Source organism: Drosophila gunungcola, unplaced genomic scaffold, assembly GCF_025200985.1.
Source record: "Drosophila gunungcola strain Sukarami unplaced genomic scaffold, Dgunungcola_SK_2 000068F, whole genome shotgun sequence".
NCBI lineage: Eukaryota > Metazoa > Arthropoda > Insecta > Diptera > Drosophilidae > Drosophila > Drosophila gunungcola.
In genome coordinates this window covers 424330-443115 of record NW_026453231.1, presented here as the reverse complement: position 1 = coordinate 443115, position 18786 = coordinate 424330, and the positions used below count along the sequence as shown (strand labels likewise).

General features: G+C 38.4%; 1 protein-coding gene across 1 annotated transcript in view; it reads left to right on the top strand.

The window, feature by feature from the left end:
* LOC128264384 (transcription-associated protein 1-like) overlaps positions 1-18786 on the top strand; it is a 90999-nt gene that overhangs the window by 5360 nt on the left and 66853 nt on the right. Inside the window, exon 3 of the mRNA XM_052999824.1 lies at positions 11932-12227. Coding sequence (XP_052855784.1) covers positions 11932-12227 — 296 coding nt within the window. The remainder of the gene's footprint in view (positions 1-11931; positions 12228-18786) is intronic.

Below are 18786 nucleotides of genomic sequence, written 5' to 3'. Positions count from 1 at the left end.
GGCCAGCGTGACAATTTGTAACGTGCAGGTATGACACATAGGATCTGACGAGCTGTGAGCTTTTAGACAGTAACAACGGGAATTTGGCTTCGTACGGGAAAGGAGTATTCAATAACCTTCCACTAACTCGCAACAATGTCGAGGAACATTAATCTAATTTATTTTCCTAAATAAAAGGGTTTAGCTTTTGAATATTCGTTGCTACCGGTTAATTTTTCAAAACTTTACTTATGAATATATTATGAAATTGAATATCTTCAAAAATTTTTCAAAAGCGAAAACCAGTTCTCTTAGTGAAATGTTTTTTTCAAAGAGCTTCGACACCTTTCTGCACCCTTGAACAAAACGGAAAACACTCTCAGAAGCTTCAGGTGCGGCGAAAAGGACTCTATTTTCTGAAGCACATAATTTGGCTCTGGGCTGACTGACGAGAGCTTGTGCCGATTTTCCGGCAGTTCGAAATGTCTATTTACAGGCCAATTATTTTCTGAGTCTAGCAAGAACAAAGGCCCACCGAACCAAATGAACGTTGTAAGCTCCTCTACTCACATCCTCGGGACACTATGTCTGCTGGGTTGACTTTCGTGGGAACGTGTCTCCAAATTGCTTTCTCCGACCACTACTGAACTTCTACAACCCGGTTCGAAACAAAAAACCGACAACGACGAGGGATGGGTTTTGATCCAGTGATCTCGGAGTCTGTCCACAGGAAAATATTCTCAATGGGACAACTTAGAGAAGTGATCTGCGCTCAGCTCAAGGCTAGGCTTTTGAGGTGAGCTACTTTCGACTAGGCGGTCAATAAAGACATTTTTAAACCTTTAGCAGCTTGAGTACGAACGTAGATGCATGCTCCATACGGTCGCATGGTTATTGCGAATCTGGGTGGACGATACCCGAGACCTTAATTTTCGGTAGCTGCAGAAGCGATACTTTAAAAGCTTTCCACGATGTTAGCAAGCGCATCGGTAGCGAATCGTATCTAACTTTTGATCCCAGAGTTCCTGCAACGACCTTAGAAACTTCGTCTCGAAGACTTTGCAGGTCCTCAACGCATCCGGCGGTAGTCAACAAATCGTCAACATAAAAATCATTCTGAATAACCTTTGCGGCTTTTGGATGAGTTATTTGCGTAATTGCTCATAGTCGCAATAAACACCGAATCGCTAAGAAGGGTGCTGGCGAAGTTCCATATGTAACTGTGTTTAACTTAAAGATTTTCACGGACTCGGAAGGATCTCGTCTCCTTACTATGAGCTGGAAGTTTCGGTCAGCTTCGTCCACCATCACTTGGCGATACATCTTTTTGACGTCGGCCGCAAGGGCAAACTTATGCATTCTAAACCGAAGCAGAGTCGAGTACAGCACCTCTTGAATAGTTGGGCCTACCATCAAGATGTCATTCAACGCTACCTGCGTAGAAGTACGGCTCGATGCATCGAAAACTACTCTCAACTTAGTTGAAGTACTTTGTGGCCGTAAAACGCATTGGTGCGGAATGAAATAGTGCGGAGTATTCGGAATTTTGTCATTGGTGGAGGACATGTGGCCCAGTGAAACATATTCCTCCATGTATTCAATATACATCTTCTTCAGCGAAGAGTCCTTTGACAATTTCCTTTCTAGCGACAAAAAACTACGATTCGCAACTTCGTATGACGAACCAAGAGTATTTGGGTCAGATTTAAACGGCAAACGAACCGAAAATCTACCGGACGACAATCTTTGAGTATTTTCCTCAAAGTGTTGTTGACAGAGTTGTTGCTCAGGAGTATGGACTTTAGCCTTGGGCGGCAAGTGCTCCCCAGACCAAAATTTCTGCAGGGTTGTGTCAATTGACTCTCACGCTTCCACCTGGCAGCTGAGATGTACCATTTTTCAGCGTTTACATTATTTTCAGTAGCACATCTCTTTGACACTATTCAGCCGAGAACTGTCTTTTGTAAGATGGGGAATTCAGGCCCCTGCTTTATCTGGCCAATAGATAAAAGTTCAAAGAATGTATCAGCGCCGATAAGCATATCTATTTTTTGGGGCTTGAAGAAGAATGGATCTGCCAACTGAATATTGTCAGGCACCCTCCACCCGCTGGTGTTCACCGCTTGATCCGGATGATAACCAGAAATATTTTTCATAATCCAAAAATCGGATGACAATTGGCTACTCGCGACTTCACAATCGTGTGTATTTTTTTTGTGGCTTGGGCATTAGTTCCACCAATGCCTCGCAAGCTCATGCACACGTCCTCTCTTGTAATTTTGAGCCTCTGAGCGAGCTCATCGGTTACAAAGTTTATTTGTGAACCAGAGTCGAGCAACGCTCGAGCTAATACAAACTCGCCGCTTTTGGTTTGGACGCTCACAACAGCAGTTGCAAGAATGACTCGATCCGATGCATTCGCATGCAAAACATGCGACGTGGATGGAGACTCCTGCATGAGCGTGGGCTGAGAAGGAGGTGGCAACGCGAGATTTGTGTTTGGGGCATATATGTGTAGCAAAGTGTGATGTGAGGAATTGCACACTCTACATCTGTTCGATTTGCATTTTTTGACATTAAGCAGTTAATGCATACGGGTGCTCTTTTAGCGAAATCGAATCTTTGCTGAACTGTTAGGGCTGCGAAGGAAGCGCAGTTTCCAATCTGATGTTCAGCTGAGTTGCAATACATGCATTGAACAGAGTCGTTCCTGGCAGCGACAAACGAAAAACTCCTATTTCCATTCTTCTTAGGGTTAGATTGGGTCTGCTGAACAGTTTTGGGCTTGGAAGCTTCTTCTGCTACCATGTGTTGGTATCGCCTGTTGAGGGCCGCCTCACATTCGCTCCAAAGTGGAAGCGAAGAATAATCTAACTGTTCTTCCCATTTTCTTTTAGTTCCTGCATCGACCTTGCTCATTACCAGATGTATTAAAATAGCATTAGTAATGCGTCTATCATCCCCAATAGACAGCAAGGAGTCATACAAGGCTGTGACCGTGTCGATGAGGGTTCTCAAGGCTGTAGCTGAAGGCTGCTTTTTTGCAAATTAAAAAGTGTCGATATGTTGTCAAAAAAAATAAGACAATCATTATCGTACACCCGCTTCAGGCTAGCAAGGGCTTTGGGATAATTTTCAGCAGTGACTTGAAAGGCCCTAACTGTTCCTAAAGCGTCTCCAGCTAAACACAAAATTAAATGATTGAATTTTTCAATATCGTGTAAAGTGTCATCTTTGTCAACAAAAGTTTCGAAAAGGCTTATAAAATTTTTAAATTCGGAGTGTTTTCCGCGAAAAGTTGGGAGAGCAACGCTCGGCAGACGGCATTGAGGCGGGCGATTTGCTGGCGGAGCTGATTTCTCGATATTATTTTGCTTGCACTTATTTAAAATCGAAATCAGCAATGACTTTGTCATTACGGCCCTCTCTTCCAACTCTTCGCGGTATACATCTTTTGTATCTTTCACTTCTATTTGGTTTTGCAAAAGGGAAGCGTTTTCAATGTGCGTATTTAGAATCTCTAATCGACACTAAAGCTCGACCGGATTTATAGATAATTTAGCTTCTTTTAAGTGGCGATAAGTTCGGTTAATACTTTTCATGCAAACATCTCGTTGGTGTTTAAGCTCTTCGATATCCTTAGTTGCTATTGCGTTTATTTGTATTTATTTGGTTGGTATCGAAGAGGTGTTAAATATTTATATTTATTAAATTATTTATTTGTTAAATAATATAATAAAATCAACGAGTAATATACCGATCGCACACGGTGTAAGGGAGCTAAGTGCCGAGAGAATTACAGCGAAAAATATCTAAATAGGGTTTTTATATTTTTTATATAAACCCTGCGACAGTATATGCCGCACGCACGCACTGTAGGGGAGCTACCGCTCAAGCTCAAGCGTACCGAAAAAACGAACAAACGTTTAGGCAGACCGAAAATTGCACTGCTGCAGCGATCGAGAACGAAAAACGACAAAAGATAACTCTAAATAGCGGCAGCGGTGTCGGTGTGCGTGTGTATGTGTACGCGGCTAGCGGCTCTTCCTATGCAAATGCTAACGGAGAATGATACACTGACCGATGACTAAGGGCAACGAATATATAAGCCTGACGCCAAATACGCGCAAAATTATGAAAAGCGCGGAAAAATTGGAAAAGCGCGGGAAAATTCTGAAAAGCGAGGGAAATGTTCGGACAAACTGCGGCGAAAGTTATTGCCGCTAATTTTTTGAGACCTACACTTTTCACAATTTGCACTTTTTTCCAGCTGTTTTATTTATACCCCAAATTGGTGCTCACTACGACTAATTGGGTCGACGACGAGTATTTTATTTGCTTGTTTTTTGGCTAAAGCGATTCACATATAATTCGAAATATATTATGTTTATTATAGAATTTTGGTTGTTAGTGTTGAAACTATGTAATGTAAATCAATGCAACAAATGTAAACGATATGATCAGTTCTTTATGCCCAATATCATAAAGAGATGAGAATCATATGTAAAAGCTTAAAAGTAACGGCTTATCTCTCTTACCTCATTTATAACCTAAAGAAGTGTAGATAGGCGCGACTCTACCCCTTTTTATAAGTCAGTCAGCTTCAAGCCGCAGATCATGCGAGTCATGTATCAACCGTCAAAATATACTTAGATAATAAAAGAGCATTTATTCTTTAACCTACAAGTACACGTGTTTCTTTCATTCGCTGCTTCAGTTAGTACATGCAAATTTGTATTTCTTGGTTAGAATGCTCACTATCTACCGATTTTTACACGAATGCAAAAAGATGGGCCAAAAAAACAATTGACAAAACGCCACAGATTAACTTTCAACTTTTGGCACTCTATACCTGGATGGCCGACTTGATAATTGCAACTTCCTTTTTGACTTCCATTTGGCGGCAGCAGCAACTTGAGCAATTAAATATGTCAGTCAGGCGCAACTTCAAGAACGGCAGAAAATTTCCAGCGACGAAATATTATTGAATTTAATTTATTGGCCGAACCGACACGAATAAATTGGTTTTTGTTGGTAATGTTTTTAGTTTTCACCGAAAAAAAAATTTAAAACTCGCGAACTCTACTGCTAATCACTTCGGGGTTACCATGAAAATTTAATACTATTTTGTATTAACGACGCGAAAACTTGTGACTGCAGTAGTTCGACGATGTTAAATTGCGAATTGTGAAACTATTTCGAGAGCGCGACGAAAAGGAGTGGCTACGATGATGTTCGATTGAACACTGACTATTATATTTCAATAATTTGCCGGAAAATCGGCACAAGCTCTCGTCAGTCAGCCCAGAGCCAAATTATGTGCTTCAGAAAATAGAGTCTTTTTCGTCGCACCTGAAGCTTCTGAGAGTTTTCGTGTGGGTTTTTCGTTTTATTCAAAGGTGCAGAAAGGTGTCGAAGCCCTTTGAAAAAAGTATTTCGCCAAGAAAAATGGATTTCGCTTTTGATAAAATTGTCGAAGTTGTCCAATTTCACGAGTTCTGGGACGACATAAGTAAAATTCGGAAGAATAAACCGGTAGCAACGAATATTCAAAAGTTAAACCCTTTTCTTCAGGAAAATAAATTAGATTGGTGCTCCTCGACATTGCTACGAGTTGGGGGTCGGTTATTGAATGCTCCTATCCCGTACGAAGCCAAATTCCCGTTGTTGCTGTCTAAAAGCTCACAGTTCGTCAGATCCTATGTGTCATACCTGCACGTTACGAACTGTCACGCTGGCCCACGAGCTCTCGTAAGTCGTCTGCGCGAGAAAATCTGGCTAGTTAATGCTCAAGAAGTCTGCCGACGAACAGTTCGGTCGAGCATGCGCTGCTTTCGCTGTAAGCCGCAACTTTTGACGCAAATTATGGGAAACTTGCCAGCAGATAGACTTCGAGCTCTCCGCCTGTTCAATATTTGTGGCGTTGATTTTTGTGGTCCCTTCAGCACAACGTATCGTATCCGTGGTAAGCCACCGTACAAGTCGTACGTGGCCTTTTTCGTCTGTTTTGCGTCCAAAGCGGTCCACTTAGAATTAGTGTCTGACCTATCCACTGATGCGTTCTTGTTGGCATTTATAAGGTTCGTGAGTCGTCGCGGGATTCCGGAGAAGGTGTGGTGCGACAACGCCACCAATTTCGTCGGCGCAGATCGCCACATGAGAGAGTTCCGAGCCCGTCTGGAGGAGCATGGAGGCGGTATCGAAGCATTCGCATCAAAAAAAGGTTGCGAGTTTGCCTTCATACCGCCCAGAGCACCGCACTTCGGCGGACTATGGGAGGCAGGTGTGAAGTCTGCAAAGCACCTGTTCCTTCGGACGGTAGGCCAAGACCTCTTGACCGCGGAGGAGCTCGGAACTCTGCTCACCAGCGTGGAGGCCGTGCTCAACTCCAGGCCCCTCGGCGCTCTAAGCAGCGACCCGAACGACGGCGAGGCCCTGACCCCCGGGCATTTGCTCATCGGCGGCCCTCTTCTGGCCCCACCATCAGCGGCGCTCCCGGACCAGATCAGCCTGACCTGCTTGCGACGATGGCGAGGTGTCTCGTCTCTCAGGCACAGGTTTTGGCAGCGATGGTCCCGGGAGTACATCTCCAGCCTCCAGCAGCGGTCCAAGTGGCACAAGGGGGAGCCCAACCTCGTCGTGGGAGCGCTCGTCGTCGTCGCAGAAGACAATCTTCCGCCCCAGCAGTGGAGGATCGGACGAGTGGTAGCGGTGCACGCCGGCGCCGATAGCAAGGTTCGCGTGGCGGACGTCAGGACGCAGGACGGCGAATATCGGCGAGCTGTCCACCGACTGGCCCTGTTGCCCGTTCTGGGCTGAAGGACGTCGTCCCTTCAGAGCGGGCGGTGTTTGCGCACTCAGCGCTTGTATTTAAATCACTAATTGTAGGGCGAGAGCGGGAGCCAATAAAGCTTTCGTGTGTTCGCTCTTGCGAATTCGCCCCGTCTCTCGCCACCGTAGCATAAGTTAGGTTCTAAGAGAAATTATTGAAATATAATTGTTAGTGATCCATCGAACGTCATCGTAGCCACTCCTTTTCGTCGCGCTTTCGACATAGTTTTCACAAGTTTCGCAATTAAAATCGTCTCGAACTACTGCGTTCACAAGTTTTCGCGTTGTTAATACAAAATAGTATTAAATTTTCAATAAGCCTGACGCCGAAATGCGCGCAAAAATTAGGAAAAGCGCGGGAAAATTGGAAAAGCGCGGGAAAATTCTGAAAAGCGCGGGAAAATGTTCAGACAAACTGCGGCGAAAGTTATTTCCGCTAATTTTTGAGAGCTACACTTTTCACAATTTGCACTTTTTTTCAGCTGTTTTATTTATACCCTAAATTGGTGCTCACTACGACGAAAGTTGGGGGAATTAAGTTCGCACTAATTGGGTCGACGACGAGTATTTTATTTGCTTGTTTATGGGCCAAAGCGATTCACATATAATTCGAAATATATTATGTTTATTGCAAAATTTTGGTTGTTAGTACATGCAAATTTTAATTTCTTAGTTAGAATGCTCACTCTCTACCGATTTTTACACGAATGCAAAAAGTTGAAAGATGAGCCAAAACACAATTGACAAAACGCCACAGATTAACTTTTAACTTTTGGCACTCTATACCTGGATGGCCGACTTGATAATTGCAACTTCCTTTATTACTTCCATTTGGCGGCAGCAGCAAATTAAGCAATTAAAATTGCAGAAACGTCTGGGGCAACTCAAGGAACGGCATAAGATTTCCAGCGACGAAATATTGTTAAATTTAATAGGCCGAACCGACACGAATAAATTGGTTTTGGGTATTGTCACCATGAAAATTTAATACTGTTTTGTATTAACGACGCGAAAACATATGACTGCAGTGGGTTCGAGACGATTTATTTCGCGATAATTTGTGCAAAAACTTTTGCGAAAGTACGACGACGAAAGGGAGTGGTTACGATGACGTTCGATTGATCACTAACTTTAATATTTCAATAATTTCTCTTAGAACCTTACTTATGCTAAGGTGGCGAGGGACGGGGCGAATTCGCAAGAGCGAAAGCTTTTAAAGTATCGCTTCTGCAGCTACCGAAAATTAAGGTCTCGGGTATCGTCCACCCAGATTCGCAATAACCATGCGACCGTATGGAGCATGCATCTACGTTCGTACTCAAGCTGCTAAAGGTTTAAAAATGTCTTTATTGACCGCCTAGTCGAAAGTAGCTCACCTCAAAAGCCTAGCCTTGAGCTGAGCGCAGCTCACTTCTCTAAGTTGTCCCATTGAGAATATTTTCCTGTGGACAGACTCCGAGATCACTGGATCAAAACCCATCCCTCGTCGTTGTCGGTTTTTTGTTTCGAACCGGGTTGTAGAAGTTCAGTAGTGGTCGGAGAAAGCAATTTGGAGACACGTTCCCACGAAAGTCAACCCAGCAGACATAGTGTCCCGAGGATGTGAGTAGAGGAGCTTACAACGTCCATTTGGTTCGGTGGGCCTTTGTTCTTGCTAGACTCAGAAAATAATTGGCCTGTAAATAGACATTTCGAACTGCCGGAAAATCGGCACAAGCTCTCGTCAGTCAGCCCAGAGCCAAATTATGTGCTTCAGAAAATAGAGTCCTTTTCGCCGCACCTGAAGCTTCTGAGAGTGTTTTCCGTTTTGTTCAAGGGTGCAGAAAGGTGTCGAAGCTCTTTGAAAAAAACATTTCACTAAGAGAACTGGTTTTCGCTTTTGAAAAATTTTTGAAGATATTCAATTTCATAATATATTCATAAGTAAAGTTTTGAAAAATTAACCGGTAGCAACGAATATTCAAAAGCTAAACCCTTTTATTTAGGAAAATAAATTAGATTAATGTTCCTCGACATTGTTGCGAGTTAGTGGAAGGTTATTGAATACTCCTTTCCCGTACGAAGCCAAATTCCCGTTGTTGCCGTCTTAAAGCTCACAGTTCGTCAGATCCTATATTTCATACCTGCACGTTACAAATTGTCACGCTGGCCCACGAGCTCTCGTAAGTCGTCTGCGCGAGAAAATCTGGCTAGTTAATGCTCAAGAAGTCTGCCGACGAACAGTTCGGTCGTGCATGCGCTGCTTTCGCTGTAAGCCGCAACTTTTGACGCAAATTATGGGAAACTTGCCAGCAGATAGACTTCGAGCTCTCCGCCTGTTCAATATTTGTGGCGTTGATTTTTGTGGTCCCTTCAGCACAACGTATCGTATCCGTGGTAAGCCACCGTACAAGTCGTACGTGGCCTTTTTCGTCTGTTTTGCGTCCAAAGCGGCCCACTTAGAATTAGTGTCTGACCTATCCACTGATGCGTTCTTGTTGGCATTTCAAAGGTTCGTGAGTCCTCGCGGGATTCCGGAAAAGGGGTTGTGCGACAACGCCACCATCTTTTTACGTTAATGAAACTGTTCGTCGATCTGAGTACTAGACTTTAAGTTTAAACAGCTCTAAGGACCTTACAAAAAATACAAAAATAAATGTGTCTATAAATAAACAAATGTTAATATAAATATATTAAAAACAATTTTATAATGATGCTGCATACGCCTGGGAATAAAATTTGAAGATAACATTTGCATATATGCAAATATGCATTAGCTTTGCCTACAATATATGTGACGGCGTTTTCGTTGCACAATATTAGATAACCAATATACTTTAAATATTATTTTATATTATACATGGTTTTTCGATTTTGTTTGTTAATAACATTTTCGTTTGCTGTTGCTCCTCTCCCCGGGGAAAAGCCAAATTTATTACTGCTTCAGTATTATGATTGCAAATAAAATTTTCAGCTAAAAATATCTGGTTAAGCCGTTGCAAAAAGTAGTATAATTTCAGTCAGAAGTTTGCAACGCAGTGAAGGAGACGTTTCCGACCCTATAATGTATATATATATTCTTGATCAGCATCACTAGGAGAGTGGATCTAGCCATATACATCTTTCCGTCTGTCCGTCCGTCTGTCCATCCGTTTCTACGCAAACTTGGCTCTCTGTTTTAAAGCTATCTGCAAGAAGTTCATACACCCTTACAGCTATTGCAAAAATTAAATATTTTTTAAAACATTTAATTTATGATTTACTTGAGTATGTGATTAAAAAAATTGAAGCTATGATGAGTTGCAGCTCAATTATTGGATAGTTATTTTATATTTTTTTATTGTTCCTATGGGAGCTATATGATATAGTCGTCCGATTTTGATGAAATTTAAACCGTTATTCTGAAATATTTAACCATTACTATATGTCGAAAAACTAAAAATAAAATTAAAAAACAGTAAAGTTATTTTTTTTTCATTTATTTTTCCGATTGTTCCTATGGCTATAGTCGTCCGATTTAAATATTATTATATGTCGAAGGACCAAAAAAAAAATAAAAAACAGTAAAGTTATAATTTCTTTTTATACCCTCGCAGAGGGTATTATAATTTCAGTCAGAAATTTGCAACGCAGTGAAGAAGACATTTCCGACCCTATAAAGTATATATATTCTTAATCAGCATTTTACAGTTCCTTGACGACATGAAGCTTAGTCGCCACATTCGCACTGGTTGTGTTAACAAGTTTTTAGCACCGCACAGATCGTAATTTGCGGCTCTGGGTCGATTTACAAAAATAAATGAATCGAGGTCGTAAAATTTAAATTTATAATAACAGAAGTCGACAAAATCTGGTAGTTCTATGCCCAAAGACTAAAAGATAATGCTTCTGAAAAGATTTTTTGTGTAGATTGCTAATTCGCATCACATACCAATTCTTAGAAATTCGCTCTCAAAGTATGGAAAATTCGACTTTTGGCGGTATTTCAAAGCCAAATAAAAAGTTATCCCAACGTGGCTCAAGGGTGGAATTCAACTTAAATGATACTTGAATCTTTCGACTTACATTTTGCACAATAAAATACCACGATACCTCTGGATCATTGATTAAAATACCCTTGCAGAGGGTATTATAATTTCAATCAGAAGTTTGCAACGCAGTGAAGGAGACGTTTCCGACCCTTAAAAGTATATGTATTCATGGCCATGCCCGCCTGTCAAACTTGTTCGCTCAGTTTTTAAGCTATCAGCATGAAACTTTCCCGAAAGTTGTATTTCTATTTCGCTAGAATATATACTTTTTCATATAGCTCCAATAGAAACAATAAGGAGAAAAATAGAAAAAAGTGTAAAACCCTGCTTTTATACCCTAGACGAATCGATCGACTGTAGAATACAGCTCCCATAGGAACAATCGGGAAAAAAAGTGAATAAAAATTATAACATTGCTGTTATTCAACTCTTCGATAATTTAGTTTAGTGATGGTGTTGTTTTGGAATATCGTTTTAAATATGATCAAAATCGGACGACTAGCTTCCATGGAAACATTCGTAATATTAAAAAAACAATGGTAATTTCTCTAATATTCTATTTTTATTATTATTATTTTAGTAACTCTTTTGAACATATTAATGGTTTTATAATTCAGAGTTAGGCTTTTAAAAATTTATAAATTTGTATTTCATAAATGTATGAAAACTATAATAAAACGGTATTTATATCCTGATTTCACAGTAAACAAGAAAGTAAGCAATCTTCGGCAAGCCGAAGTGCATATACCCTTGCAGCTATTGCAAAAATTAAATATACTTGAAAACATTAAAAATTATGATTTATTTGCGTATATGCTTAATAATATTGAAGATATGATTCCTATGGCATTTATATGATATCGTAGCCGATTTTAATAAAATTAAAATTAACCAACTTAGGCGTTGCGCCACTAACCACTTGAATTCTATGTGCACAATGCGCCTAGTTTTGAGATGACAATGTTATATCCAGATTTACGTTTGACGAACAATACATATAATACATATTTGTTATTATAGCTGAAAGGTTAAACGAAATTCGATCAACCCAAGTTTGCTTCCTTTGTTTTGTATTTTTTAAACGGTATTTATCGATTTCGTAACTTTTCAGATTTGACGAATACCTATCACAAACTTTTTTTTCACGAGTTGCTTACATTAAGTGAAGCCGAAGATGCCACGTTAGCAAAGTTGGACTGCTATAAAAACGTTCCGAATCTCATACCACTTAGGACCAGTGCGTTACGAGCACTAGCAGCATGTCACTATATAAGTGATATTGGATACAAAGAGAAAATTATAAATATAATTTTTAAAGTCATGGAAAATGATAAACCAGAACTTCAGGAAACTGCGTACCTCTGCATGAAGCACTTTATTACTGGAGTTACACTAGAAAAAGAAAAGGTAAATTTTCTTAACTAAACATTTTACAGTAAGGCAAATGTCCTATCCGGTATTGTGGATGGCAGTCCACGTAGCTTATACGGATGCTACGGAGCGAAGTCATGGTCAATACAAACGAGTGCTAATAAAATAGATAATAAATTATAGGTCGATCTTTTTGAGCTTAGTTTCTTTCGGGTAAGTCACGTCAACCGAAGACTGACTCATTATTCAAGAAGTTCGATGTTCGCCTATTATATTATATTATCACACATAAGGTAAGTCAAGTCATCTAAGTCACTTTTATTGGATTGCTGTTCGTTGTCTTCAAATTTATGAAAACTGTCTCACCACTTTGGTTTACAATTTTAGAATTACGTGTTTAATTTTTTAAATTTGGATACGATTTTATACATTTGTTCTTCGTTTTGTTTATGATTTATGTTTTTGACTTGAAATTTTAGATTTTAAACTTGAGAAAAACAATTTTCCAGAACCTTGTAGTGTGATTTTCATAACACATGTGAAAGCCACGTATTTGCGAGCGGGTTCATCGAAAATATGAAAAATGTTAACCCAGGAACAGATTTTTTTTATTTTGCAATTAGCAAAAGTTATGCAACAATAACTGAAATTTAAATTGGATTAAAATCGGACGACTATATCATATAGCTCCCATAGAAACTATCGGAATACTAAAAAAAATAAATTTAAAAAAAATGTTAACTTCATTGTTTGTTTTTATTTCTTTTGGTCATAGTAATAGTTTAATAACATTCAACACAACATTTTTAATTATGTTTATAAATCGGAAAACGATATCACATAGCTGCCCTAGCAACGATCAAATAACTGAGCTAAATATTTAAATATGAACGAATTAATTCCCCTTAGATAAATATATAATTACTACACATGAGATACGTTTTTAAAATTTTTTATTATACCCTTGCAGAGGGTATTATAATTTCAGTCAGAAGTTTGCAACGCAGTGAGGGAGACATTTCCGACCCTATAAAGTATATATATTCTTGATCAGTATCACTAGGAGAGTCGATCTAGCCATGTCCTTCTGTCCGTCCGTCCGTCTGTCTGTCCGTCTGTCAGTCTGTCCGTCCGTTTCTACGCAAACTAGTCTCTCAGTTTTAAAGCTATCTGCATGAAACTTTCCCAAAAATTGTCTTTCTATTGCAGGTAGTATATAAGTCGGATCGAGCCGGATCAGACGACTATAGTATATAGCTCCCATAGGAACAATCGGAAAAATTAATTTTTAAAAAAAGTATCACTTTGGTTTTTTTTAATTTTTTTTTAGTTCGACATATAGTAATGGTTAAATATTTTAGAATTACGATTTAAATTTCATCAAAATCCGTCTACTATAATTTAAAGGGAACAATAAAAATTCTAAAAAAAAAACAACTTTAAAAAATTTAACTTATTTATTTTGTAATTTTTTTAAAAATTCTTTTTGATTAATTAATATATTGAGAGTTCAGAATTACGCTTTCAATTTCATTAAAATACGAAAACGATATCATATAGCTGCCATAGGAACTATCGAATAATTAAGCTGCAAATCATTATAGCTTCAATGTTTTTAAACATATACAAAAGTAAATCATAATTTTAATGTTTTCAAGATTATTTATTTTTTGCAATAGCTGCAAGGGTATATGAACTTCGGCTTGCCAAATTTTGCTTCCTTTCTTGTTTGACTTATTTCCAGTCCCTTGGTACGCTTGGAAGAGGGACACAAAATCAAACGATACAAGTCTTTTATCTTCAAAATAGATTGCTCTAAGAATTATTGAAAAACTAGCTTATTTAGCGGAAAATAGCTAAAATAGCTATTATGCAACGAAAACGGCTTTTTTTTTTAGTTTGGAGAAGTTATTGCTGCTTAGGCAAGAATTTCCTCCTAAAAGTATCCACCTTCAATTTGGTGAGGAAAATTCTATAAAAAAATGGTTTCAGGTTAAAGGAATAAACATTTACAACGTAAACACATCATCCAGTAACGGAATTTTGATTTTGTGCGATCCTTCGCAGAAGAAATAGAGGAACAATCCATAGACAGAGAGATACGAGCATACGCAAATAACACGAGTCAATACACAGAAGACTTTGATTGACTCAAGTGGTGGGTCAGCAATAAACAATGTTTTTACGTTATAATATTGAATCAAAAAAACATAAGAGCTCTTGGGCAAAGGGTCGGCTATGCTGTTGGACAACGCAAAAAAAAAAAAAAAAACAAAATTCAGACACTTGTTCTTAATAATTCGCGATTTTTGGTACGACATAACAGAAAATACTAGTCTCAACTGAATATTTCCTGGAAAAGGCGCGAAATAAAATTACCCTCCTGCTCCAAAGAATTCACGGTTTGTGCTTCGACTTAACGGAGAACTTATTAATCGCAACCGGACCTTTTGGACACTACTTTTGTGAGAACCGTGTTCATTGTGCTTCTGTATTTTAGTAATGCTTATCAGTGTTGTGAGTGATTGGAGTCATGAGCCATAGGAGTCATGAGCCACAGGAGTCATGAGTCATAGGAGTCATGAGCCCCACGAGTTTTTTCGTTTTAGATCAGATCAAGTGGATCATGTTAAGTTTACATGAGCTGGGCCATTCGAACCTTAAATATTTTTGACTTGATTTACTCGATCCTACGAGTAACGAGTATAATTAAAAAACAGGAAAAATATATTTTTTTCCCGGTTGTTCCTATGGGAGCTATATGATAAAACCGTCTGATCAGCTGGTTCCGTCTTATATAAATTATTATAAAGGTTACTTTATTAGGTTTTTAAATATTTTACTGAAAGTTGAACTAAAATGCAAAAATACAATTCAATTTAAATATGACGGCGGCTCGCCACTCCATCTGATAATGCTGATACCGCACTTTTAGGCAGCCGCTGCTGACGGCCCGTAACTCTGTTGGTAACTTGGCCCCCAAGATCGCGGATTCGCTTCAGGTTGCGTTGGCTTAATTCGTGCAGAAACGGTAGCCATCGCTGAAACTGCCGGAGCCTTCTTCAGAACCCCATGGTGATTGATTTATGGGGTACCATTCAAGCCTTGTTTGTCGTTAAAGGTTACTAGGAACGTGCTGGCAATGTTTTAATGAGTACTGCCTCCATTTATGTTTGCAGCAGCGTCATTGTTGATTAGCATGCCTTCGTCTACCACAACCAAAGGCTAAAGATGGCTGGATTTCGAGTCGTACACCAAGAACACCAGTCATTACCTGTTGAGCGTAGGTTGAATAATCCAAAAATTTTGAAGAAGCTTGTTCCTACGGCTATAGTGTTGTGTTGATCCAAATCTATTATTACGTTATTGTGCTGGACGAAATAAATCCTTAATTTTTTGCAAACTACCTTCGGTTTTGAGAACTTAACTAGAAAGTAAAAAAGGTTATTATTATGAAATTTTTTACTTTAGACACCGCCATCAGCCACACTGACATTCGTAAGTTGTTCATTCGTTATCTCTCTCACGTAAATGCTTTCTAAGATTACCGGGCGCAACAAAATTCACCTTTGCTTACGTTATGGCTGTAATTGTATTTTCCAATTCATATTTTGTCTATCTTATCTGACTTGCTAATTGAGTTAACTTGCTGGGACAGGAGGTTACATAGAGTATGAATCTTGCTATTAAAAGAAATATGGTTAATACTAACTCTCCTTAATCTATCTTTGGTTGTCCTCATGGACCACTCTACCCTTTATTAAAACCATTATCCCCAGGTCCGCCTGAACGGTTTTCTCGGAACAAAGTGGTGATAAGTTGTTTCCTAGCCGTTTATTTGTTTTTAACAAAACTCTGTCTCCTATCTGGAAACTTTTGTAAACCCTTTCTTTGTCTTTTCCTGAGCCTTCTTAATTTTTTTTTATAAATTTCTATTTCAAGTTCGTTGGGGGTTAAATGAATAATTTCGACATGTTTTTAACCTGTTACGAAATGAATTGTTTTGTTATCTATGGTTGCTAATAGCATAATGTCATTGGTATCGTGAAGTTTTCTGTCTATTTTTACGCAACGAGCTTTTTCGGCTAACATACTATGAAAACGTTCTACCGTTCGGTTTGACTTGCTATGCAGAGTAGGGGGATTTGGAATACTAATTCCAAAAGTTCTTGTTGAGATTGATTTTATAGTTTCTGAATTTAGAGAGCGTTCATTATCCCAGTATAAGGTTTTTATTTTTGGAAATAGATTGACGTGTCATTAAATTATTCAGACGTCATTATAACAGGCGATTTTAATAGCGATATTTTAAGGGAGTACCACCTCGCAGAAAACATGAAATCGCTTGGGATGAAGTTGGTTAACTCCTGGTCCCCTACGCATTTTACCAAAACCCGCAACTTGCTTTTAGATTTATTTTTTGTGTCTGATACAGACACAGTAGCAACATATGGCCAACTTATTGTCCCATCCTTTTCAAAACATGACGTCATATTCTTGACTTATGCACTTGACCTACAATACCTTGACCATCCAATAGTTTTTATGGACTTTAGAAATATCAACTATGACCATTTGGAATCAACCTTCAATTCGTGCAATTGGTATAACATACATTCCCTTTCCGCAGTAGAGAAACAAGTTAACCTTTTACAACACATAATTTGTTATTTATATAACTGTCTCGTACCTGTCCGAAGCAGAGTTATTCGTTTTTCTGAAACGCCGTGATTTCAAACATCATCAAAACATCAAAGACGCATTATTACGCATTATTACACAGCGTGGCGGGGCGTAAAACAAGTGGAAAAGGTACAGGACACCTCAAGCTTACGCGGTGTTCAAGTCATTGAGACAAAAAATGACCAAACTTACTAATACCGCCAAGGCAAATTTCTATTCCCGTTAATTCAACAAAGCATCTTCCGCTACTCAGACATTGAAAATAATTAAAAACCTGGCAATATGCAAAGTAAAACCAAGACTTGAGCAAGACATAAATGTTAATGAACTTAATAAAATTTTTTTAACTGCACAGTAAATCACTGAAAATAAATATCTGAAATATCTGAGTGACGCCACTGGGTCTAACAACATAAACCACAAATTTATAAAAATACTGCTGCTAAAGATCCTTCTATACATAACGTATACCTGCACTGACAAAATCTACATATCCGGCAAAAATAATTCCGATTCCCAAATCAAATAATGAGTACAGACCCATATCCATTTTACCATACCTCTTAAAGGTTTTTGAAAATCTCATGGCTGATCCAATTAATAAATTTATGTCCGACAAGGCAATGCTTAATAATAATCAGTCTGGTTTTAGGGAAAACAGAAGATGTACCTCAGCTATTTTAAAAATTGCAGGGGACCAAGGATCTGTGCTTGGTCCCTTATTGTTTACATTATATGTTAATGACCTTCTCAATGCGTTATCTGAATGTAGTGTACACTTGTATGCTGATTATGTCTAAATGTATGTGAGTCGTCCCTTAATCAGAATAAATAAGTGTGTAGATGTTTGTAAAAAGAACTTGCACGTGTTAATGAGTGGACTTGGGATCAACCAATTAAAATCAAAATGTTTTGCCATAAGTAAAAGAAAGATAGCTTTTAAAAATTTACAGCCACTAAGTATAAGGATGCGAATTTTAATTTTTCTGCAAAAAATTATTATCCAAAAAGAACTTTCGTATCATTTAAAAAAACTGCAGCTTACATCCTCTAAAAGAGCAAACAACCTAGCTTGCATAAGATCTAGATCACTGACATCCGAAAGACAATTTTTCGATCATGGAATCAGCTCCCCAACCATCTTAAAAATATTAGCAGTTCCACGAAATTCAAGATAAAACTATTCACACACCGTAAAAGTACTATTAACTAAACTAAAAGTAAAAATAGAAGGCGAGTTAGGTTAATTCTTTTTTTTTTTTTATTTAATTAGTTTTGAGTATCATGAAATATTTAAATGTTTGCAAATCGTAGGGACTATCGCATTAAATTATAAGTTCCAAACTAGTCGCGTTAGGATGACAATTTAAAATAAAATACAAAAAATACATGTAGTTAAAGTAAAAGGAAATATAAAAATAAAAATTACCTACAGTGCGGATTCTTGTCTAAATTCAGTTTACCCTTACAATTTAAATGTATTTTTTCCCCGGTAATAACCGAAAGTTCTCTTCTGAGGAATAAAGATATCACTACACCAACATACTCTCCAGGACAGGAAGGGCTTCCTGCGTGTGCGTGCTTAAGTTTTGTGCCTCAACTATTTGTAAGCCGGTTCTTAAACTGTTTAAGTTGTCTTCCTCAACATCAGTTTTTTCAACTATCTGGATAGATTCTTTTATAATTCCACTCCATAAAAAGGGAGGAAAGTCGGACAACATGGTGTTGTTGAGCGAAAGTCTACACAACCATGAACCTTCTTGAATTGACATTTATTTTAGTTAAAGAATAAATCCTTTAACTAATTCAGACTGATGTTATATATCACTATGGACGACAGTAAATGTAGGAGACTATTATATATAGCGGTAGAATTGAAAATCTGCTGTGATGGCCCGATCGTAAGGAGATA